Source organism: Martes martes, assembly GCF_963455335.1.
Source record: "Martes martes genome assembly, chromosome: 9".
Lineage (NCBI taxonomy): Eukaryota > Metazoa > Chordata > Mammalia > Carnivora > Mustelidae > Martes > Martes martes.
In genome coordinates, this window is record NC_137896.1 from 656,698 (window position 1) to 679,478 (window position 22,781).

At 64.6% G+C, this 22,781-nt stretch overlaps 1 protein-coding gene across 10 annotated transcripts in view; it reads left to right on the forward strand.

Moving 5' to 3' along the window:
- Positions 1–22,781, forward strand: part of KCNQ2 (potassium voltage-gated channel subfamily Q member 2) — a gene marked incomplete at both ends in the record, with an annotated part of 47,382 nt that overhangs the window by 12,865 nt on the left and 11,736 nt on the right. For 5 of the 10 annotated variants that reach the window (XM_080814351.1, XM_080814356.1, XM_080814353.1 and 2 more), the window contains 10 exons: positions 2,519–2,609; positions 3,392–3,518; positions 3,873–4,048; positions 4,754–4,879; positions 8,220–8,330; positions 8,999–9,094; positions 12,277–12,371; positions 13,630–13,659; positions 16,922–16,990; positions 19,916–19,945. In XM_080814351.1, coding sequence (XP_080670477.1) covers positions 2,519–2,609; positions 3,392–3,518; positions 3,873–4,048; positions 4,754–4,879; positions 8,220–8,330; positions 8,999–9,094; positions 12,277–12,371; positions 13,630–13,659; positions 16,922–16,990; positions 19,916–19,945 — 951 coding nt within the window. Of the gene's footprint in view, positions 1–2,518; positions 2,610–3,391; positions 3,519–3,872; positions 4,049–4,753; positions 4,880–8,219; positions 8,331–8,998; positions 9,095–12,276; positions 12,372–13,629; positions 13,660–16,921; positions 16,991–19,915; positions 19,950–22,781 lie in introns of all 10 variants that reach the window. The other 5 variants (XM_080814355.1, XM_080814358.1, XM_080814359.1 and 2 more) reach the window with 3 other exon arrangements.

Consider the following 22,781-nt stretch of genomic DNA (forward strand, 5'->3'; position numbering starts at 1 on the left):
GGCTGGCAGAGCAAAGACGTCTGTCTGGACTTCTCCTCATGAGCCGTGTGGGTCCTCCGGGGCCTGGAGGAGTTGGCACTCTGAGCCCACGGTGTGCTCTGAGGGGACCCACGGGGGTGCTGGTGGTGGTCCCTGGGCTCCTTTCCCCACCTGTCTCTCGAGGAGCGGGAGTGGGCAGAAGGGTCCCTTCTTGCCACAGCCATCAGGAGCAGAGACTGAGGGAAAGGCCACGGGAGGGAAGGCCCCCTTCAGATCCCCGAGCGTCAGCGGGCGGCTCCAGATCTGCCCAGGGCTGCGAGGGGAGCCCACCTGCCCTGCAGGAGGATGGCACCTGTGTCCACGCTAGCCCCTCCCCCAGGGTCCCAGGGCTGGACCCACTCAGGTGTCTGCATCGCTAAGGACACTGTGCTCGGGCCCTCGAGCGGCTTCCTGGGCTCGGTTTCCCCATGCGAGAGCGGGTGTGAGTGTGGATGACGGCAGGGGGCTGGCGGGGCCCCTGGTCCCCAAGGCGCCTGCAGACAGGAAGGTGCCCGGAAATAAATGTATTCTCTGTTGTTCGGCTAACGTGCACTGGGGGCGGGGAGGCGATCGCCGCTGGAGGCCTCCTCTCTGGAACGGGGGACCCAGTCCTTGGCCTGGAGGTGTGGCTCGGCCAGCGGGTGGTCACTCTCCCTGGGGCTCTGCTTGTCTTTGCCGCGGGCTCACGCGCCGCCTGCCTCCCCCCCGCCCATGGGTGGGCTGGGCCCACGTCTTCCCAAGCGCGCACCCCGGCGCCTGCGGGGGCCGTCAGTTCTAGAACCTCCGGCGCAGGGCGGCTGCTGCTCAGAGTTGGCTCCGCTTCCCTGGCTGAGGGGGACCTTCCCAGAGTCCACGCTTCCCTGAGGGTGACTCTGCAGCTCCCCGTCACGGCCTGCTGGGAAGGCGGCCTGTCCACGGAGCATGGCCAGGCAGTTCCGGAATGTTCCAGGGTGCCAGCCAGAGCCGCCCACGGGAAGCTGGGCGCACAAGCGCTGGTCGCCTTGGGACCGGGGCTTTCTCTCCTTCACTTTGGGGCGACGTTTTCTAACAGCGTGGGTCTGTGCATGGAGGCCGCCCGCCTGCACATGGGGGACGGTGGCGTCAGGCTCCCCCTGCCCCATTTCCCATCTGGTCGGGCGTGCCCTCTGCCGAGTCCCGGAACCCGCCGTCTTCCCCATCTCTGGGCCACCCCGCGCGCTCTTCCCTTCTCCCCTCTCGGCCCTGCCCATTCCTCTTCACCTTCGTGGACACCTCTTCAGGGAGGCCTGCCAGATTGCACGTCTCCCCGGGCTCCCTGCACCTCTGCACCGAGCCAAGCCGAGTTGGGTGCCCTTCCTGCCATGGGTGATATGTTCAGCCCCTGCCATCACCCAGGCCTCCAGGGTCCTGACCCAGAACCTGGGAACCTCCACGTCCCCTGTCCCGGGCAGATCCTCTCTGCACGGGTGCGACCCCCCGCTGACTGACTTGGGAGAAGATAACAGCGGGCAGAGGGTTACAAGTACCTACAGCACATGGGCTGTCTGGACGTTTTCTCCAGGGCTCAGTTAATTGAATAAATTGTCTAATGAAAGGAAATTAATTGTGGTTTTGAAATGTGACTGTTTTTTCGCGCGCATCTTATCTGGCTGGCGGGCGCCGGCCTTGCCTTCTTTATCTGCCGCGCGTGCGCCAGGGCCCCCTCCCCAGCCGCGCTCCCAGGGAGCGTCTTTGGGGTGCATGGGGCAGGCTGCCCGAGGTGCCCCAGGACCGGGCTGAGGCTCAGAGCTGCTGGGCAGCCCACTTAGTGCGCCAGCGGGACACGGGCGGACCCAGCGGGGGGCGGGCCTGAGTTAGCGTCCAAGCGGCTGGGCTCGGGTCGGACTGCGTAGGGGCCTCCTCCTGCCACCTGGGAGCCTGGTGGTCTCGATTCCTGGGGCGCCCAGGGTGGCGATGACACCCAGGAGGGGCGTGGTGTGTGGACCCCTGTCTGGCTCCCCACACCATGTGCTTTGTGCCCCGGCCCTTGGCCTCAGGCACTCTGCTCCCTCAGACCCCAGGCTCACACTGTCCCCTTCGGCTGGACACCCTGGCTGCTGTGTTGGACGGGGCCTTGGCGTCTGCGTTAGCTGCACGGTGCCTCCCGGCACCACTTACTGGGAACTGCGGACCCTCCCTGCCCCCGCCGTGCGCAGCCAGGACCCAGACCTGGCAGCCAGGGCCCTGGGCTGGTGTTCGTGAAGGACCGTGCTAACTGGAAGACGGGTGTGTTCTGTCTGTGAGCCCAGAAAGGGACAAGCGAATGCAAGGCAGAGGACCCAGACTGACTGAGGGACGTCCACGGGGCAGCCAGTGTCCCTCTCAGCATTCTGGGGACCTTCCCACAGCCCAGGGCTGTTGACGCGGGAGTGTGGCAGGCGTGGTGGTGCGCAGTCCCGGGGGGCGTTGCAGGCGTGGGTGCGGGGCTCTGCCCCCCGGGCCCCCTCTGTGCCACCGCTGACCGCCCTCGCCTCGGCCCCAGGTTCCTGCTGGTCTTCTCCTGCCTCGTGCTGTCGGTCTTCTCCACCATCAAGGAGTACGAGAAGAGCTCGGAGGGAGCACTCTACATCTTGGTGAGCCCCTGGCGGGACGTCCAGCCGCAGAGGGGTGGTCGGCGCTCTGTCCCCCAGCCCCTTGTCTCTGGTCCCTCCAGACCTGCTCTGCAGAGCCTGGCCCCCTCATGGAGACACCCCCCCCACCGCCATGTTCTCTGATCTCTGGTCTCCAGCCTGGTGGATGTAGGCCCGTCCAGCCTCCCCTCTGCATTAGTGAGCGACCTTGCAGCGCCCACCGCCCCCGGGGTCGCAGTGCCCCCACCTGCTTCTCCCCTAACAGGCAGTCCACCCTGCTGCCCCTCCCTGCGTCCCCACAGCCTCTGACAGCCCACCCCGCCCCGTCCCCACGTGCTCGCTAGAGCCCGAGGGCCCAGGTGCCCCCTCCCGGGGATGGTGGGGAGTTCCCCACGATGGGGGCGCGGGGCGGGGGCACAGGAGGCTGAGGAGCTGACAGCCGCTGACAGGCAGGGGCGGGCACCATGGCAACCATAGTGTAACGTCTTTGCTGCTGTTGGTGACGGAAGGGTTGCGGGAGGGGGCTGATCGAGGTCCAGAATGAACCTCAGAGGAGCCTGCCCTCCCCCCCACCCTTCGCTCTGGCCTGGGGGCCACCGGCCTCAGGGAGGCCACGCCCCCTTGCCGTTGCCTGGGACCTCAGCTTTGCCTTCCACGCTCCCCGCCCCGGTCACCCCAACTAACGCCGACTCACACTGGACGGGAACCCCCCCAACTAACACCGGCCGGCTCGGTCCCAGCCCTGACCCCGGCCTGGGCGTGGCTCAGCCTGGCCTCTCCTGCAGGAAATCGTGACCATCGTGGTGTTCGGTGTGGAGTACTTTGTGCGGATCTGGGCCGCGGGCTGCTGCTGCCGCTACCGCGGCTGGAGGGGGCGGCTCAAGTTCGCCCGGAAGCCCTTCTGTGTGATAGGTGAGACCGGAGGGGCTGCGGGCGGGCCGCCGGCCCCAAGACAGACGGGGGGTGTGCCGGCCCCGGAGGCAGGCCGAGGCTGCGGACTGGTCGCTTCCAGAAGCTTCTCCCACCCGCCCTGTTGGTGCCCGCGCCGCGGCGAACACGCCGGAGTGGCGGGCGGAAGGCAGAGCTGTGGGGACAGCTGCTGCCCAGGGCGGGGCCAGGCAGGGTGGACCGTCGTGCTGCCCCCTTGCTGGCCCTTTGCGTGGGGCTCCCGTCCATCTGTCCGTCATCCTGGGGGCCCCCTCGCCTGCAGCCAGAACTGGCGGTGCGGGGGGCCAGCCCTGCCTCGATCCCCGCCGTCTCCCGCAGACATCATGGTGCTCATCGCCTCCATCGCTGTGCTGGCCGCCGGCTCCCAGGGCAACGTGTTCGCCACGTCGGCGCTCCGCAGCCTGCGCTTCCTGCAGATCCTGCGCATGATCCGCATGGACCGGCGCGGCGGCACCTGGAAGCTACTGGGCTCCGTGGTCTACGCCCACAGCAAGGTGAGCCGCGCCCCGCACCCCGCTGCAGAGGCCCGGGGGCCGGCACACAGGACCCGGCCCGTCCCCTTCCCGGGCATCTTCCCGTGGGCTGTGCTGTCCCGGGCGGCTCTGTCCGGGGCGGCTGACCCGTGGCGCGGCGTGGTCGGTGCGGGCACGGGGCCGGTACCGCCCAGGCGCGGGACCCCGGAGGCAGGGGGTCAAGGTGGCTGTGTCAGGGCCCTGCAGCCCCACCGCCCAGGAGGAGCCCGGCAGCCCTTCCTGTCTGAGCCCGGAGCTGGGGGGTGGGTGGGCAGGCCAGGGCCGGGGTCGGTCCCTGGACGTGCTGAGGTGCTGAGGACCCCTGGCTGGTCCAGGAGCCTCCTCCACGCTCAGGGAGGTCATCCCAAGTCTGCAGCCTGAATGAATGCCTCAGATTGCTGGGGGAGCGCCCCAAGCCTGGGGGACGGGGCGTGCTGGCCTGTGCATGGGAGGGGCGCCCAGGTCCAGGGACCACCCAGCCCTGGGACTGGGAAACTGGACGCCCTCCTCCCCAGCCCCGTGCCCAGGGCCAGGGCCACACGGCCCAGCAAATGCTGGGGGCTCTGCGGGTCACCGAGCCCATAGCACGCCTGCCCAGGGTGGGGGACCCTCCGTGCTGCTAGGGTTGGGCCAGGCCAGACGCTGCCTGCTGGGGCTGGGCAGCCGTGACGTGGACCCTTCTTCCAGGAGCTGGTGACGGCTTGGTACATCGGTTTTCTGTGCCTCATCCTGGCCTCCTTCCTGGTTTACTTGGCGGAGAAGGGGGAGAACGATCACTTCGACACTTACGCTGATGCCCTGTGGTGGGGCCTGGTGAGTCCCTGGCTGCTGGGTTCCTCATCCTTCCCTGGGGGTGCTCCCCCTGCCTGCCGGCTGCAGCCCTCCCCAGGAGGTGCCCCCTGCCCCCTGCCCCCACTCCAGGAGGCAGGAGGACTCTCAGCAGGAGGTGCTTCTCTGGGGCCACCTGCTGGCCAGTCAAAAGCAGGTGCCCAGACTGGGCAGCAGGGCGCGTGCGTGGCTGGCGTGCAGGTGGACGGAGGCCACCGCCCTCTCCCGCAGGCATCGTGGTGCTTATCGCCTCCATCGCTGTGCTGGCCGCCAGGGAGCCTGTGTCCGGCTCTGGCCAGTCACTGACCTTCCTTTTTTCTTGGCCCCGGTGTGTGAGAACTCTCAGCTGGAGGACAGGAGGGGGCAGTAGGGACAGGAGACTTTGAAAAAGGGACACTGGGGCCCATGGCTCTCCTGGGGCGCACCTTCCAGGCTGCCCCATCCAGGGGAGGTCCGGAGCCCTTGGCGCAGCTGCCCGACTCCCGGGTCCCTGGAGGGCCCTCCCCTGTCATCTGCTTCTTCCTGGGCCACCCTGGGTGGGGAGAGCCCCGTGTCTGTGCCTTTTGGGGACAATGCCGTGCCCTGGGGGCTTCATCCCTATTAGCTGGCTGGAACTTGACCTGGTCTTCACCCCGGCCCATGTCCACAGAGGTCCCTGGCAGGGCGCAGGAGGGCCCCTCCTCCGCGGGGCCCTTCCCGAGGGAGCGGAGTGCTTGGCCTGGGGGCGCGTGGAGGGTCGCATGGGTCCGCCGTCTCCCAGGGCTCCAGACCCTCTTCCACAGATGCCGGTTGGGTGGCCTCTAGCAGATAATTCAGATATAACGGGGGGAAGGAATGTGCAGCTTTTCCTCGCATTTAAGTGAGAATGCAATTTATCTGTAATTATTTTATTGATCGCCGGGAGGCCTGGAGTCGGTGTCCTCTGATCCAGCCTTGTGGGAAGCACGGGCCCTGGGCCAGTGGCTGGTGACGCAGCACATCCTGCCCCCAGGCCCCGTTCTTGGACCCGTCTTCCCATCTCTGAGAACCGAAACTCTTATTTTAGGGTTTTACCGAAGGCACGTTTGCATATGTGCCAACGTGACAAACGAATAGCGTGTAGGTGTTGCCGTGAGTGTGCCCGCCCTCCCGGCCCGGGGGCAGAGGCAGCGACTCCTGCGGCCTTTCTTGGGGGTTTACCTCCAGATCCCCAGTAACATGCTTACACTGCTCTTTCCCGGTGGAAGTTTCATATCTTAGTGACCCACTTGGAGGACCTTAGCTGTCCTCATCATTCTAGGGAGACGTCCTGTCTGAGCCGCCTGCCTTCTGCTCTGCGGGCCTGCAGGGCTGTGGGGCCCTGGCTAGTGTCCCCGCACCTGCGTCCCTCCCAAGGCCACCCCGACCCTCCCCCCAAGTCTCCCCTCACTCTGGAGGAGCAGGCCGGTGGCTCTGAGACCTCATGTCTATGGGTGTCCCACTGCCACGCACCCGGCTGCTGGGAGCTACTGAGGGCGGGGCCTTTCCCTCTGGGCACTTTGGGGACCATCTCCCACGTACTTCTGGACTGGGGGCCTCGGGGGGGTCCTCCTGTCCACCTGCTTTTGCCACCTGGACTCCCGAGCCAGTCTGCCCACCTCTGTCTGGGCCTGATGATACCTGCATGGACCTCAGGACCTTGGGATGTGTCTGTCTGGTTCTTCTCAGTCTCCTCGTGTGTTTGTCCAGCTCCTAGGAGACGTGCCCAGCCTTTTGTCTCAGCCAGCTTCGTGTTAACTTCATTTTCAAAATTACTTTGTTTTATGGATAAGGTTTCTTGTCTCTGTGAGAGGATCTTGATGTCTTTGAGGTCTTTTGCCCCCTGGAGGGCTTTCCGCAAAGCTTGGGTTCACCCACACTGTTGCCCTTTTCATGGAGCCTGTCCTCCTGCCTGCCCCTCCCCCTCCAGCCCGTGCCCCTCTGGTCTGTCCCTGCTGGCCTGTCCCCCTGCCGGCCGTACCGTCCCCCTCCAGTCTATCCCCCGGCTGGCCCGTCCCCCTGTCTGCCCCTCCCCTGCCGGCCATCTCCCTCCGGCTCATCCCCCGGCTGGTCTGTCCCTCGCTCCCGCCCTGGAGTGACGGAGGGGCTCGCTGTGGCTGGGGTCCAGAGGCATCTGCTTTCTGCTGGGGTCTCTCACCCAGACTCCTGTCCTCTCTCCTGGCCCCGAGCCCCATCCTCTGGGTCCTTCTTCCACCCTTGTATCTCCTCTAAATGGTGGTCTGACGTGCCTTTTGTCTTTAAAATATGCGTATTTATACTGAAAACCTTGGTAATCCCGCACTTGGTGAAGAAGTTTTGACCAGGGAGGTTTTAACGGTGAGGAGTGGATCCCCTTACGGCCCTTGCCCACTCCTGGCTGCCCTTTCTCACTACCGGTCCCTTTCCAGAACTTTCTACACAGGCCTGAATGGGGATGGTGTTCCTCTTCTCACTGTATGTGCGCAGGCCCAGAAGTCCCTGCCTGGGGGACCATGATTCATCCAGTGCTGTTTTCCAGACTCCACGGTGGGCTTTAGGTGGGCTCCGTGCCCTGGAGTCCGGGGGACGGCCCCAGGGGCTGCAGGTGGGTGCTGAGGGATGCCCCATCGGCAGATCTGGCGGGGGCCACCTGGATCTCACCCTGTGGGCAGCGGGCCTCCTGTGGGCCTGAGGGCCTTGTGCGTGGGTACAGCCCTCCCCGTTGCACACCAGGGAGCCGGTCCTGCCTCCCGTCCTGCTGGGGCAGCTCACGCGCCCCACACCTCTGGGGGGCCCTTCCGGAACCTCTGGCCTCTGCTTCTAAGTCACCTTCCAAAGGCCCCAGCGCGCGAAGGCCCCGTCCGGTCTCTGTCGTCTGCGCCCTGGGGCTCCTGCTGGGCACCCCCCCCCCTCTCCGTCCAGCTGCTGGTTCTTCCCGGGCTTTCTGACCGCAGCCCCCGCCCTGAGCCCAGAGCTGCCACCTGCCACCCCCCACCACCATGGGAAGCCGCTCGGCCTCCTTGCCTGGTGGCTCCTCTGGCTCCAACAGGTGTGGAGTGGGAAGAGAGGCTCCTAGGGACCCCACAGCCCGCCCTGGAATGTGGGGAAAGAGGGGGGGTCTGGAGAGTGGGCGGCCGTTGCAGGGCTGAAGGGCGGCAGTGTGGGCCCCGGCCTCCCTGGGCTTCGTGCGGTTGACGTGGGAGGCGTGGCCTGTGTGCCTGTCCAGTGTGTCCTGAGGGTGGGCCTTTGTGTAGACCCCTGGGGCTAGGAAGAGCGTCCGGGTCAGGATTGTGGCCTCCACAGTGGTCACGGCCAGGCCTGGCTGACTGACCGTCCTTCCTTTCCACAGATCACCCTGACGACCATTGGTTATGGGGACAAGTACCCCCAGACCTGGAACGGGAGGCTCCTGGCCGCGACCTTCACCCTCATCGGCGTCTCCTTCTTCGCTCTTCCCGCGGTAAGTCCTGCTGCCCCTTCCCGCCTTTGGTGGGGGCCACGTACAGGCCCAGGCTCCTGTCCACTTGGGGTCCACGGGACAGGGGCACAGCTCCAAGCAAGGTCCCCAGCACCGCGGGGGCTCAAGGTGGCAGGTCTGGTGCAAAGAGGCGCCCTTCGCCCTTTCAGGCCTGCCCTGGCCGGGGGCTGGTGGGAGCACTCTGTCCTCGATCCGTGGCCTCTGTCTGTCACTGTTTGGCCTCTCGGCCTTACAGGACTGGCCAGTAGGCCCCTTTGACCAAGAGCAGTGCTTTGTGGTTCACAGATCCCTTGTCAAGTCTCTAGGGGACCTCACAGAGGGGGCGAGGGCTCTGTTAACCGTCGGCCGAGGCTGGCGGGGGACCCTGCTTTCCGCCAGGAGCCTGGGCCTGCTCTCCCTTCAGGGCCCATGGTCAGGAAGGAGGACGATCTCTGGGCCCAGGCGGGTTCCGGGGGCACATTGTCATGCACATGCCAGCCAGAGGTTTCCTGGACCCTGAATTCAAGTGTTCTCCCCCAGCTTGGTCCCCAGGTGGTTAGGGACGGAGGCGGTGGTGAGGCCGAGCCTGTGCGTTCCCCCAGCGTGTATGGGCTGGGGTGGGAGTGGGTGCTGTGGCCCCAGGCACATGGTCTGACACCGATGGTTCACAGGGCATTCTGGGGTCTGGCTTTGCTCTGAAAGTTCAAGAGCAGCATCGGCAGAAGCACTTCGAAAAGAGGCGGAACCCTGCGGCGGGCCTGATCCAGGTGAGTCCACGCGCCCCCGGGCCTCCCCACACGGACAGGCCGTGGCCCTTTGCAGGAGCACACCGAGCGCAGAAGTCAGGGCCACGTGTCGGGAACCAGTGCAGACACCTAAGGCCTGCAGTCGTGACCACAGGGGTGGTGGCCGTTGTCCTGCGTGGGCCGCGGGCCTCTGGGGGGCGGGTGTGCTGGCTCGCCCACGCTGCACAGAGACCCCACTAGCGAGCCGTGCAGCCTGTCCCACTGCTGGGGGCTCAGATCCCCTCGGGGTCCAGCCATGCTTCCTGAGTGGGACCCCCAAAGAGCAGGCTGCCCAAGGGGTCCCTCTCCAAAGCTAGGGAGCTGGTGGACATGGTCCCGCCCTCCTGGGTCTTTCCTTTTTAAAGATGGACACTGCCCCGGGGGTATCTTACCCTTCAGGTCTCAGGAACTGGATCAAAATCTTACATCAGCCAGGGCAGTGGGCCTGAAGGCAGCTGCCGGGAGCATGTGGTCTAAACGCCCTTGTCTAGCCCCTGCCCCTGGCCCCAGGACGTTCCTGGTGTGGCTGCTGGCGTCGGGGAGGGGCAGGGTGCCTCGTTCTGGAAGTGTGGTGGTTTGCTTTGGGCTCTGATGGCCCCCAGAAGGGTCAGCTCGGGACTTTACCTGGACATTGTCTCCGGGCTAGAGTGGCCCCCGGACACATGGACATCGGTAGGTCACCAGTGGACAAACTTCAAAGGAGTACTGGCATACGTTTGACGTAGAACTCATCTTCTGTTTCCTTACGTGGTTTAAAAGACGAATGTGTGAGGCAGCAGCCACAGAGCCGCATTTCTGGCTCACAGGGCATCAGATGTGATCTCTAACGGTGATAGCATGGGGCAGGGGTGGCCAGGGGCGCGGGGAGCAGGTTTTGTGCGTTGTTGTGGAAAAGCGGGCCTACGTTTAGACTAGACAACTGTGGGCATGAGACACCAGCATCATCCACAGGGTGACCATGCAGAAAACAGCTTTTATTAAAACTTCAGGAAAGGGCGAGAGAAGGGAGTCCAAGTAAAACACCAGATGATGTAAAAATGTAAAAAAAAAAGCCAACAAAAAAACCCCCACCAGATGATGTAAAACAGCCTAACCCAAAGGACGGCAGGGTTGGGGGGCTCAGAAGCTCACGCAGCAGGAGGCCTGTCCATAACCACGTTACACGGGCATGGATTGAGCTCTCCCAGTTGAGAAGCGGGGGGGGGGGGGCAGAAAATATTTAAAATCTACCCAGCCGTATGCTGTCTGTTGGAGACTCATCCCAGGCCCCGGGACAGTGACAGGCTGAAAGTACAGGAAAGGAGAGGGAGGGTCTCCGGGAACCCTGACCTCAGAGGGCCAGGGCGTACGCTGAGTCCGATCCTGTGATGGGAGTCAAAGGAGATCGGGACGTGTTGAGAGAAATCGGTCCACAAGGAACAGTGACAGTCACGTACACACTAACGCAGAACCCCAAGTATATGCAGCAGAAACGGACAGAATTATAGGGCGAAGTAGACGTTTGTGTGGTAAGAGCTGGAGACGTGGACGCCCCAGCTCGTCCTGGATGGAAGAGCCCAGGACGCAGAAGACCTGGGCCCAGGGCCCGGCCGGACCTGCGGATGCCCCGGGACAGCCCAGCGCGGTCCTGCTTGGAGCACAGGGAACACTCCCCAGGATGGACCATACTTGGGGCCACAAAACAAGTCTCAAATGATGGTATTATAAACATCCAACAGGAGAGCTCGGTCTCTTCCACAAATGGTGTTGGGACGACCAAACATCCAATTTTAAAAGAATAATGTTTGACTCTTCTACCGAATTAACTGAAAATGGGTCAAAAACCAAATTATAAGAGCTAAAATTATGAAATTCTTAGAAGAAAACAGGAGCGAATTTCCATGGCCTTGGTTTCTCAGGATACCTAAAGCACAAGAAAAAGAGAAAAAAAATACATGGGATTTTATCAAAATTAAAAAGTTTTGTGCTTCAAGGGACACTAAAAAGAAAGTGAAGAGTTAACCCACAGAATGGGAGTAAGTATTTGCGCGTATTTCTGAGAAGAGTCTGGTATCTAGAACACAAGGAACTTCCACAACGCAGGAATAAAAAGACAAACTAATTTGGAAATGAATTTGAGCAGACGTTTCTCCCAAGGAGACATAGGGAAGGCTAATAAGCACGTGAGGAACGCTCCCCATCATCTGTCCTCAGGGAAGCGCAAACCAGAACGCACGAGAGCTGTGCTCACACCCCTGGCCGCTGAAGCGGGAAACGCAGGGGAGAGCCGGAGGGATGTGGAGAAACTGGGCCGGGATGCCTGGGTCCTCAGGGGTCCGCCTTGCCCGAGGACCCGGCAGCGCCCCCACGCACAGACCCCAAAGACCTGAAAACCGGGGTTCAACCGAAATCTTTCCCAGGACATTTGCCGCGGCGCTCCTTGCAGTAGGACAACCGGCGCCTCCTGCGGATGAACCAAATATGGCGTTTGCGAACGAGGGAACGTTATTCGATCCTGGAAAGAGCGGACGGGCCTTGCAAACGTCGTGATAAAAGCCGGTCACCAAAGGCCGGGTGTGGTGTGGTCGTGCTGAGGGGACGTCGGGAGCAGAGGGGGACGCAGGTGGACGCCCCGGGCTGGCGGGCGCGGGGCTCCCCGGGACCAGCTGTGACGGTGGTTGCGCGGCGGCCGTGTAAGCGCACCTGTTGCTCGGAGTCGCACACTTTGAAATGGCACATCTGTGTGTGTTTCACCGCGATGAGAACTGAAAACCAGTGGGAGCGGAAGCTCTGGTCAGATGAGGACACTCGGGCCCAACAGCCGGGGCTGCACTCGGGCCCCTCTCCCTCACTGAGTGCCGGTCGCGGCTCCCGGGGGGAGCGAGGTGTCAGGGGAGGAGCGAGGTGGGAGGATTGAAGTGCGTGTCCCTGCTCTGCCCCCTGGCCCGGGCTCCTGGGGTCACCCATGTGTACACCCAGCGTGAGGTCCGCCTGTGGGCTCGGGGTGGAGAGTGACCGCCAGCGGCAGGTAAGGCGGGTCCTGGAGGGCTCTGCGCAGGCCGGCTGCGGCGGCGTGTGCGCCGTACAGAGGGTCCACTGAGGCTAGCAGGGGCCGGGCCTGGGGGACGTGTGCAGGGGCGGGGCACCCAGGGAGGTGTCTGACCCTCGCCCCTTTCCCTCTGCAGTCGGCCTGGAGGTTCTACGCCACCAACCTGTCCCGCACGGACCTCCACTCCACGTGGCAGTATTACGAGCGCACGGTGACGGTGCCCATGTACAGGTACCCGCTGCTGCCGCCGCCCCATGCGCTGCATCGCCTGGGGTTCATTTTGTTGGTTCTGAAACCCCATCTTTTGGTTGTTCATGATTTTCATTGATTTTTCTTTTCTTTTTTTAAACAATGTGTGTACTTTTCAAGGAGTTCTGTGTGTGATTTATTTCGCAGTATTAATTTTGTTCTTTGTTTTATAGCTCGCCGTTCTCTCACCTCCATCCACCCCTTTGCTTAGCTTCCTTGCTGTTGGTCGCGTTGTGTTGTGGGCATCGCGGAGACAGGCCTTCCCTAGAGCTTCTCGGGGTCCGCAGCCTGGCGCCGAGCCCCGGCAGGGCCGGCCCCGGAGCCTTGGAAGTGGAAGGGTAACCTTGACCCTCTGCCCTTCAGCGAGGACCAGGGTTGCTGTGTTGGGGAAGGGCCCCATCGAGGCTCCAGGGCCAAGAGGGCCCTGCCCAGGGCAGCAGGGACGACCCCGTCACCCCCCGACCCCCCCCACCCCGCCCCACAGCACAGAGCATCCGGACCACTGGCAGGTGCCCTCTGGTGGGAGTGGAGGGCGGGGAAGCCCTCACTGGGAGCCGTTGGTGGGCTCCCCGAGGCCCCGGGGTCACCAGCACGCAGCTTTCCGCCTTTCCTCAAGGGCAGGTGGCAGCCCAGGGTGAGCGCGTGGCCCCCCAGGGTGTGTCTGCGCCAGGCGGAGAACAAGGTCTGAGGGGAAATGACCTGGGACCCTTGGGATAGACCCCACCCTGCTGGCCTGCCCTCGCCTGGGGGGGACAAGCTGAGCCCTGGGACTCCGCAGCCCGAGGGTACCCCTTGCCTGCCCTAGAGGTCCCCCCCAGGGCCCTCACCGGAGGGTGGGCTGGTGGCCAGCCGGGGTAGGGCTCTAGGCTGGGCAGCAACCCCTTGAGGACCCCGGGTTAGCAACGGCCGGGCAGGGTGGGGCCGTCCCCTCCTGCCGCTGCCTCTCCCCTGCAGAGACTCGTCACCAGGCCAAGGCGTGTGACCCCACCCCTCCCCCCGGGAACTTTCTGGAATATTCCCCCTCTGGGCACACACCTTCCTGGGAGTGCCGAAGGCTCTTGCTTTCCCAGCGCTGCGTTCCAGCCCTCGGGCCTCAGCAGGGTGGACCCTTGTGCTAATTTTCTTTGTTCTGTTGTTTCCCCCACTTTCCTTGACCATTTGGTTCATTTTCTTTTTCTTATCCCGTTCTTTTAAAATTTCCGTTCTTTTCCCTTTGTGTGTGTGTGAAAACACTTGAAAGCTCGCAAACTCAAACCTACGGGGCCTCCAGGTAGGAGATGCATGGGACGGACAGCGTGTGTGGTGTGGTTGTTCTGTGTCTGGGGCTGGTACAGGGCTGCCCCGGAGCCCCCTCCCCGGGTCCCCCGGTCTGCAGAGCAGGGCTGCCGGCCAGCACCCCCGCACCTGTGCCCAGCCTGTGTTCCCCATGCCGGGCGCAGGCACTGCCCTGCTCATCTGTGATCCCTGCCTGGAGCCCGGCTCCCTCTCTGACCTCCCCCACCCCCGTCAGCTGCTTTCTCGGGCTGGATCCGTCTGTCCTACCTTGTCTTCTGTTCCTTGTCCTGCTTCCTGCCTTGTCTCAGTAGCCGTGTCCCTCCCCGCGCCTCCAGCTCCACCCGCAGGCCTCTTATGCAGGGCACTGAGCTGGTGGAGATGGGGGCTTCCTCCATTCCGGCCGGGGGAGGGCATCCCGTTCCCAGCAGGCAGCTCGCCTCTGACGCTGCTTGGACTCCCTCTCTAGACCTGGGAGGACCGAGGGCCTGTGGTCCTTGTGTTCTGTCCCCGGTCACTCTGTCCACACCAGCGCGGGGCGGGGGGAACGCAGAGGTCTCACTCCTACCGCAGGGAGGAAAGGGGCTCACTTGCCCAGAGTAGGGGTCCTGAGCTCCTACAGGAAATTGTTCCCCACGCACAGTACAGCCCCTCTGTAGGTCCTTCCCTGAGGGACGGGGATGGACAATGTGGGATGAGCGCGTCCGCACACAGGCCAGCAGAGTGAGGGTCCACCGTCTCCCCGCGTAGACCCAGCCTGGGGTCCCCGGGCAGAAGTTCTTGGTCTATGGTGCCCCGCGTGGGGACTGTTAGACCGCTCACCCTCTTCCCAGATGGGAGTGGGGTGCGGAGCCCCATGGACATTTCCTCCCCAGCACCTGCCGTTTACCGGCCGCTTGTCCCAGAGGCTTCGTGCAGAGGAGGAGGCGGGCAGGGGGCAGTGTCCTCCCTGGGGTGCTGGCCCTGGGCTCCTCAGGCTCCAGGCTGCCCCAGCAGTTGGGGGGACCCTGCTCGAGGCTCTTCCCACCTCGGCCTGGGTGACGAGAGTTGTCCCCTAGGAGCCCCTGCTCACTCCTGTGGGATGCCCCCCGACGTGTCCCCTACTCCAGTCGGCACGCTGCACCCTCGTCCGCCATGACCGCTCTCCGGGTGATGGGGGCTGTGTGTGTGGCCCTCACGTGTGTGGTGTGTGCACGCCCCTGCGGTGGCTCTGCCTGTCCATGTTCCACCCCCTGCTGCTGTGTGTCCGAGGCATGACATCCAATCTGCGTGCCCCTCCACTCGGACCTGTGTGTGTGTGTGTGTGTGTGTGTGTGCGCGCGCGTGTGTGTGGGCTGAACAGGGGGTGCTGTCCGTGGTCTCTGCTGCAGGCCCATGGGTGGGTGGTTGAGGGGGAGTGGAGAGGCCGGTTTTGTCCCCGTGTCCAGCCCTGGGGCCTCTGCTGTGCTGGTGACGTGAGCCAACCTGACTGCCCTCACCTCCTGCTCGTTCTTGACCCGCTAGGACTGGGCCGGACCTGGAGGAGAAAGGGCCAGCAGGAGGGAGAGGAGAGAGAGAGCCCGCGGGGAGCCCCGAGGAGGAACCTGGCTTTCCTCCAGAGGGAGCTGAGCTAGACCGGACAGCAGTGACTGAGGGCAGGACCCACAGGGCGGGGTGGGGGGGGCACTGACATCAGGAAGCCAGGCAAGGAGGGGTGTGGAGGGGCTGGAGCAAAGCCAGACACTAGGAAGCTGGCACCTGTGCCATGGATTCAGGGGGCCAGCAATCCTTTGACTCTGGGGACACTGGGGAGCACTGAGTGATGTCCCATGAGGTCAGGGTGGGGTCCGGCCAGGCCTGTGGGCGGAGAGAGGAGGAGGCAGACACCTGCGGGCAGGTGAGACTGAGCCCCCAGGGTAGAGGTGCTGTCCCCTCCCACACCAGGGAGAGGCTTAAGACACTGATGCTGGACAGGGGCCCCATGGGCTGGGGTGGGTCACCTGTCCCCAGGGTCAAGGATAGTTAGGACAGGGTTAGGGGCTGCGGCTGGGTGGGGGTCTTTGAGTGTGGTTTTAAAGGAGTGCTTGGAATTCCAAAGCTGAGGGCAGAGTGGGGGGTTCATGGCAGGGTGGCGGGTCACAGTGTGTTGGGGGGGTCACAGCCAAGTGGGAGGGTCACAGCCTAGTGGGGGGTCACGGTGGGGTGGGGGAATCACAGCAGGGTGGGGGTGACAGCCGAGTGGGGGTGTCAGAGCAGAGTGGGGTGTCACGGGGGTGGGGAGTCATGGGGGATTGGGGAGCTCACAGAGTGTGATGGGGTGTCACCCGGGTGGGGGCTGCGTCAGGAAGGAGTGACCAGGGCCGGGGTCTAGTAGGACAAGGGGTGTTTGCTCAAAATGAGATGAGAAGTGTCTGGAGGGCAGAAAGTAGTGAGACCTGAGTCAGACCTGAGGGCAGAAAGTAGTGAGGGACAGAACTAGCCCCAGATGTTGGGAGCAGGCTGGAGTCCCCCTGAGGGGCCCTAGTCCTGTGGCTGGAGGTGGGAACAGCTGGGGGTCCCCCAGGAACCTCCCAGGGTTTGCATGTCCCCGGCCTCGGTGTCCAGGTGAGGAATTAATTACCTTCTCGGCTTCCATGGGACTTTGGCTGGAGCTGCCCAGCGGCCACCGCGGGGCTGCAGACCGGGGGGCTGGACGTGAGTGCGTCCTGGGTGGGTGTGACCTGGTCTGGGAAGGGGCGTGGAGCCGAGCCGGGCCAGCTTGCCAAGGACCCAGGGGCCTTTCCTCCAGCCGCCCAGGCAGCTCACCCACACACCCGGAGTGGGCTTCTCTCTACCCACCACGGCCCTTTCCTAGGACCCTGGCCCCGGCCCTGACTTCCACAGAGGGCGTTGCTTTGCAGAGAGGGGTGCTGTACTGCCCCTTGGAGGTGTTCAGGGATTGGAGAGGGAGAGGGGAGGGTAGAAGCCCCCCCCAGCCTGTCTTCCGGGACCTTCTGGCCCCCTTCCGCGTTCCCCGTGGGCAGTCCAGGGGCAGTGCATGCTGGTGCGCCCACTTCAGGGCCTTGGCTCCCCTGAGAGGCGCAGCCCAGAGGCTGCAGCTGGCCCCCAGCGGCTCGGTGGCCAGGGAGCTCTCCCCTCCCCCTGCCTGGGACAGGCCGCACCCATGGCCCCAGCATCACCACCGCAGGTGCCTGTGTGGGACGTGGACGCTGGCGAGAGCCGGGGTGCGGGTCCCCCAGGCTCCGGCGAGCAGGAGCTCACTGTGTCTCTTCTCGCCGCAGACTCATCCCGCCCCTGAACCAGCTGGAGCTTCTGCGGAACCTTAAGAGCAAATCCGGGCTCACCTTCAGGTCAGCGGAGGGCTCTGGGCTGGGCGCCGTCCTGCGGGGGGACCCAGTCAGGGGCCGGCAGCTACCGGACGCCCTGGGGTCTGGAGATCCTGGTGTCTTTCCGGTTCTGTCAACGCGGTGGAGGCTCCCGTCCCCAGAGGGTCGCTGGTTTGGGGGTGGGCACGGGCGGTGGAAAGCCGGCCCCGCATCTCCCTGGAGCAGTGGCCGGCGCACCCACTCTGGCGCCTGCTGGTTCCTTGTGATCGTGAACTCTGGGACTCGAGCGTGGGGGGGCACAGAGCCGGCTGTGTGGGGGAGGGGGGCCCAGCAGGAGAGTGGACAGAGAGATGGCCGCCGGGGGCCCATGCTGAGGGCTGCCCCCGGTGGCTTGCCACCTCTAAAGAGGTGCCGTGGGGAGTGAACAGGGACCCACTTGCCCCCCCGAGGTACGTCCATCCTGCAAGCTGGACACGAAACCTTCCTTGGAAAGTCTTTGCGGACGTTACTAAGGAAAGGGTGTCAATACGAGATCCTTCTGGGTTAGCACCGGCCCTAAGTCCAGTTATGAGTGTCCATACAGGAGGCAGCAAAGACGGCCACACGAAGGCAGGCAGAGACGCGGGTGCTGTGGCCACAAGCCCAGGACGCCTGGGGCCACCAGGAGCCGGGGGAGGCAGGAACCAGCGCGTGGCACCCTGCCGTGCGAGCTCCTCGGCTCCGCGTCTCTGGCCGGCAGGAGCAGGTCATGCTCCCGGGACCGAGGGCTGCTGCGACGGTCCCGCGGCGTGGAAGTGAGTACTCCCGGGGACACGGCCACTCCTGTCAGACAGGGGCAGACAGCGAGGGGGACCTTGGGCCAGCATGGGCCGGAAAGCAGACCTAGGGTGTGCCCGGCTTCGAAGCTGGTGTGAAGATACCGTCTGGTCTCCCCTCTGGTTTTCGAAAACGGGCGGAGAAAGGGAATTCAAAGAACTGAGCAGAGAAGCCAGCGCCGGAAGACGTGGTGCCTTGGCCGGTCCGGGCCACAGGGACCCTAAGTTAGGGACACAGCGGGTAGGGTGGGGAACACTTGCTCTGGAAAGGGGGCCACGGGCATGACTGGACGGCCGTGGTGGGAGAGCTCCCATGTGTGGTCAGGGGGTCCCCCTCTGGGCACAGGGGAGTAGAGTGGGTCACCCAGAGACCCACCCAGACCCAGGCCCTCCTGCACAGGGGCGTCGGTCCCTGGGGTGTATGTGGGGGCATGTACATGGCCCACGGAGTCTTAGAAATGTTATTCCAGCAGAATTCCCCGGCCGGCAGGGACAGAGACCGACCCCGGGCAGGAAGGCAGGGCAGTCTGGGGCTGCAGGCTGGGAAAAGGCTCATGGAACCACAAACACATGGGGCCCTTTGGGCGAGGGGAGAGCAGCTCTCAGCACATGCATGCTGAGGCTGGGGCCTGGGTCCCGGGGCCCCTGGGGGTGACTAAGGCATTTGTCCCCAAGTGGGGTTTCCTGCTGGGTCTTAGACTTTGGGTAGTGGTGACCTTGATTCCTCCCAACTCCTCCCCGTTTGGACGGTATGTCTGCCTTGTTGTGTTTTGGGACCAGATCACTGGCCTAGAGATGACAGGTCCCCAGCTGGGGAGACTCTGGAGACACCCAGAGTCTCACTCACCCGGGTCAGATGACTGGGACGCTGGTATTCCGGACTCTGAGCTGCCGAGTCCTCATTGACATTTGGACATCAGGCTGATGCTGTCCTGGGTTAAGACTTTGGGGGATTGGGATATAAGGGGGCACAGATGGTAGTGAGTTGAATGGTGGCCCAGAAGCTATGTCCATGCACTGGAACCGTGAATGGGACCTAACCTGGGGAAAGGGAAGGTTTGCAGGTGGAGTTCAGGACCCTGAGACGAGGTCCTCCTGGATTAGGGTGGCCCTAGGTCCAGTGGCCCCTGTCTCCTGAAAAGACAGATGCAAGAGAGAAGCCATGTGACAAGGAGGCAGAGACTAAAGACGTGCGGGCTCGCTCGGGAGCGCCTGGGCCCCAGCGGCCAGGAGAGGCGGGGGAACCCAACCCTCCAGCCCTGGGGGCAGGGAGGGGGCTGCTGCCGACCAACACCCAGATTTCTGGCTTCCAGCCTCCGGACTGAGAGGGAAAGTGCCTTGCTTAAAGCCACCGGATTTGTGGTCCCAGAAGATGTGCAGGGATGCCCTGGGCTGGGCCGAGGGCATCCAGGGCAGCTCTTGGTGGCTGGGCTCAGGGGGGCTGCGGGATGGGGCAGTGCAGGGCTGGGGTTCCCACGGAGGCCTTTGCACACCGTGTCCCTGGACCTCATGGGAAGGGAAGCCCAGGAGGTTGGGGCCAGTCCTCAGGGACCCCAGCCCCAAGCAGGAAGTCTGGGCATGCCCTCCTGCCTCCTCGGTCACACGGGGCTCTGCCAGCAGCATCAATACACCACGTGCTCTGCGAAGGTTTCCAACGTGCCCCGAGGAGCCTGGTGTCGTCCCAGGGATCCGCTGAGCACGGTCCCAGCCTCCACCCTCCCGCTGCTGTCCGTGATGAATGTCGGGCACCATCAGGCCACGGGCAGGGTGGGCAGAGCATGGGCCCAAGGCCGTGGCCCTCCGGCCGGAAGGAGGACCAGAGCAGCTGCCTGTCCTGAACGGGGACCTGGAAGCCGGATGTCGCTCGTGTTTCCGTCCGCACTCGCTTCCTCCGAAACCTGATGCTGGCAGTTCTCATTAAAACCTGGGGCTGTCACCACTTCCAGAACTCCCTCTCTCCTGCAGGACTGCCTCCTCGGGCCCTCCGGGGGCTCTCGGGGTGGGTGGGCCTCAGGTGGGGGCCAGGTGGGGCTGTGGACCGTGGTGGGTGCCACGGGAGGTCCACCGAGCCCTCTGTGCGGTGGGGTCTGCGCGGCGGGCCAACTGCTAACTGTCTTGTCGCTTCTATTTAAAGGAAGGAGCCTCAGCCGGAGCCGTCTCCCAGGTCAGTGCCTGCTTGTCCCCTGCTGCGCCGGGCTCGCTGCTGTGCCCGGTGCCGGTCCCTCCGTGTCTGTTCACTGCGTGTCAGCAGGGGCCCTGTGTGTGCCCACATGTGGAACTGTGTGTCTGGACCCTGCTGGCCGCCCTGGGCCCTTTAATCACTTCGCCTGTGCTCAGCACCCTTGTCCTGTGGCTCCAGGGTGGACAGTGAGGGACCGCTCCCCCCGTCCCGCCCACCCCGGGGCCCTAAGGGGCCCTAAGGGGTGGTGAACAGCCCCACTCTGGCCCCGTGTCCCACCTCTCCGGTGGAGACAGACGCCCCTGTTCTGTGAGTGCTGCTTGTCTAGCCTCTGCAGGCGGGTTAGCTGTCGAGCTGGTTAGGGACCGGGCCGCGCGGGGACTGCCCGGGGCCGTCTCCGCGGGTGGAGAAGGGTGGACAGCTATCTGCCATTGCCCCGTGTTCAAGGGAAACTCCCGGCTAGTTCATGACTTTCAAGCCTGATGGAGCCCAGCCTGCGTGTGTGTCACTGTGCTGAGTCCTCTGAGCCTGGGGTCCCCCGAGCACCCTGTCCCCAGGCTGCAGCCTGAGTCCAGTCCCCCGACCCCGGGCCAGAGTCCTGCTGCCTTCCATCAGTGCCCTCTGGACCGTCGGGGACTCAGCTGTCCCCTCAGTTTGTGGAGCTGGAGTTAGGCTGAGCCCCACCCTCCCCCATCCTCCGAGTGCCTCCGGGGGGACTGACAGCAAGGAGTGGCCCCAAACCGGCCAGAGGAACAAGGGGGACCAACCCCTCACAGCGGCTCAGAAAGCTGCAGGGGGCCAGGCTGCTTTACCCAGCACGGAGAGTTCCGTGCTCGTCATCAGGGTGGAGGGGGAAACGTGCGCCGAGCTCGGCCTGGCGTGTGGGGGGCCGTGGGGCTGCCCCTTCCCACTTCCTCGGGCCCCCGGTGCTTCCGCGCCACACCCTGAGCCCGGGGGAGGCGGGCCCGCGGCTCTGCCCCATCCACCCGAGGCCCCCCGGCCTGATGCGGCTTCTCGTGGCCCTCCCCACGACCCTCGTCTCAGCCTCTCTCTCTCTCTCTCTCTCCTGCCCTCCCCCCAATTTGGACACTCTTGCCTGCCCCCCCAAGTGCCTTTAATCTTGTCACTGCCCTTCTTGGGCCCCTTTCACGTCCGTCTGTCTTTGGGGAGGAGGTGGCTGACCCTGAAAGCAGGACTCAAGGTGAGACACACGGGAGCCCTCCCCCGGGCTCTCCGGTACGTTCCGTGGCTCCCCTCTCCCTGCTTTCCGCACACGCTCCTCTGTCTCCTCCCCGTGTGTCCGTGTGTCCCTGCCTGCCCGTGACCCAGTGGCTTCCCCAAGGGCCAGCCTGGCCCGGCCCTCCTCCTGGCGGACCCTGGGCTGAGACCCCGCGAGGCACACTTGTCAGCTGGGTGAGGGAGGGTGGCATTTCTGTCCCCTCCCCCGGGGCAGCCACAGACCCCCTTTCCAGCAGCCAGTGCATAGCAGGGAGGCAGGAAATTGTTCTGCCCCCAGGGCCCCTGAGAGGCCGGGCCTGTCCCAGGGCTGCCGGGCAGGGGGACCCTGCTCCGGGAAGTGCTTATGGGGGTGTGCCCCCTGCCTCCAGTGTGTGGTGCTGGGCGGTCGTGGCCGGGCCGCTGCCTGCCGCCTGCATGCCAGGATCCCACTGGCGCTGACCGGTCTGGGCAGGTGGATGGGGTGGGCACGGACTCTTGCCCAGCTGCCGCGAGGCGCCCTCCCAGTCCGGGGTCGTGATGGGCATGCGCCCCGGCCGTGCGGGGTCCTCGGCTCGGCAGGACCCGCTGTGGCTGTGCTGGGGTCAGGCCGAGGCCGTCTGGGTCAGGTCAAGGTGTGGGGTGGGGGGCGGGCTGCGGGGTCTCGGGCTGCGCTGCTCTGGGCGTGTCTGTGACCTGCCCTCTGCCCTCTGCCCTCTGCCCCACCCCGTTTCTCACTGCCCCCCACCCCGTGCCTGGAGGAGACCCCGTCCTCCAGCTGCTTTGCCCCCTTGTCCGTGTGGGTCCCTCCTCGTCGGCGGCAGCCACGTGCCGTGTCTGAGTGCCCGTCTGTTCGGTCTGGTCTTGGTGAGTGTCTGTGGGCGCCTCTTCCTCCCACGTGGTCCCCAGGCCCCCGGTCTTGCCCGCCCACCACCCCCAGGACTCTGCTGTCGGCTTCTGTGGGCAGGAACATCCCAGTGCCGGGCCGGGGCCCGGAGGGATGGGCCTGAGCCTCGCGCCTTGGAGCCCGCGGGGCCGCACTCAGGGAGGCCCGGGCTCCGGCAGCCCAGGAGCCACCGGCCATAGGTTTCAGTCTTCACTAAGTACCGTGAGCCAGGCCCCAGGCTGTCGGGCTCGGGGCGCCCTGGGCCATGCGTCTGGGCCCCGTGTCTGGGCAGGAAGTTTCGAAGGCAGCAAAGCCGGCTGGGGGGTTGGTCCAAGCTGGGGCCTTTCTAAGTTGTTGGAGGCAGAGACCATCCCCCTGTTGTCCTCTTTCCCTGGACAGAGCCTCCAGGTGCTGGGGGGTGGGGGCCGTGTGCTGGCCTGCGGAGCCCCGGGACGGGAGAGCACGAGGGTCCCGTCTTCGGCTGTGGTGGGACCGTGGCTGACGGGAGGTGTGCCTTGGGAGAGAGCATTTGCCCCAAACTTGAGGGGTTTCTGTGAGCGGCCAGAGCTGCCGGGCAGTGGCGAGCACGGGCCCGGGGTACTCAGTCACATGGACGCTTGTCCCCAGGTGAGCCCATTTGCTGATACGGCTGGACCCTGGGTCCCTCACCGGGAGGACCCGGCAGAGAGGCAGTCCCCCTGGAGGGGAGGGTGGCCTGTG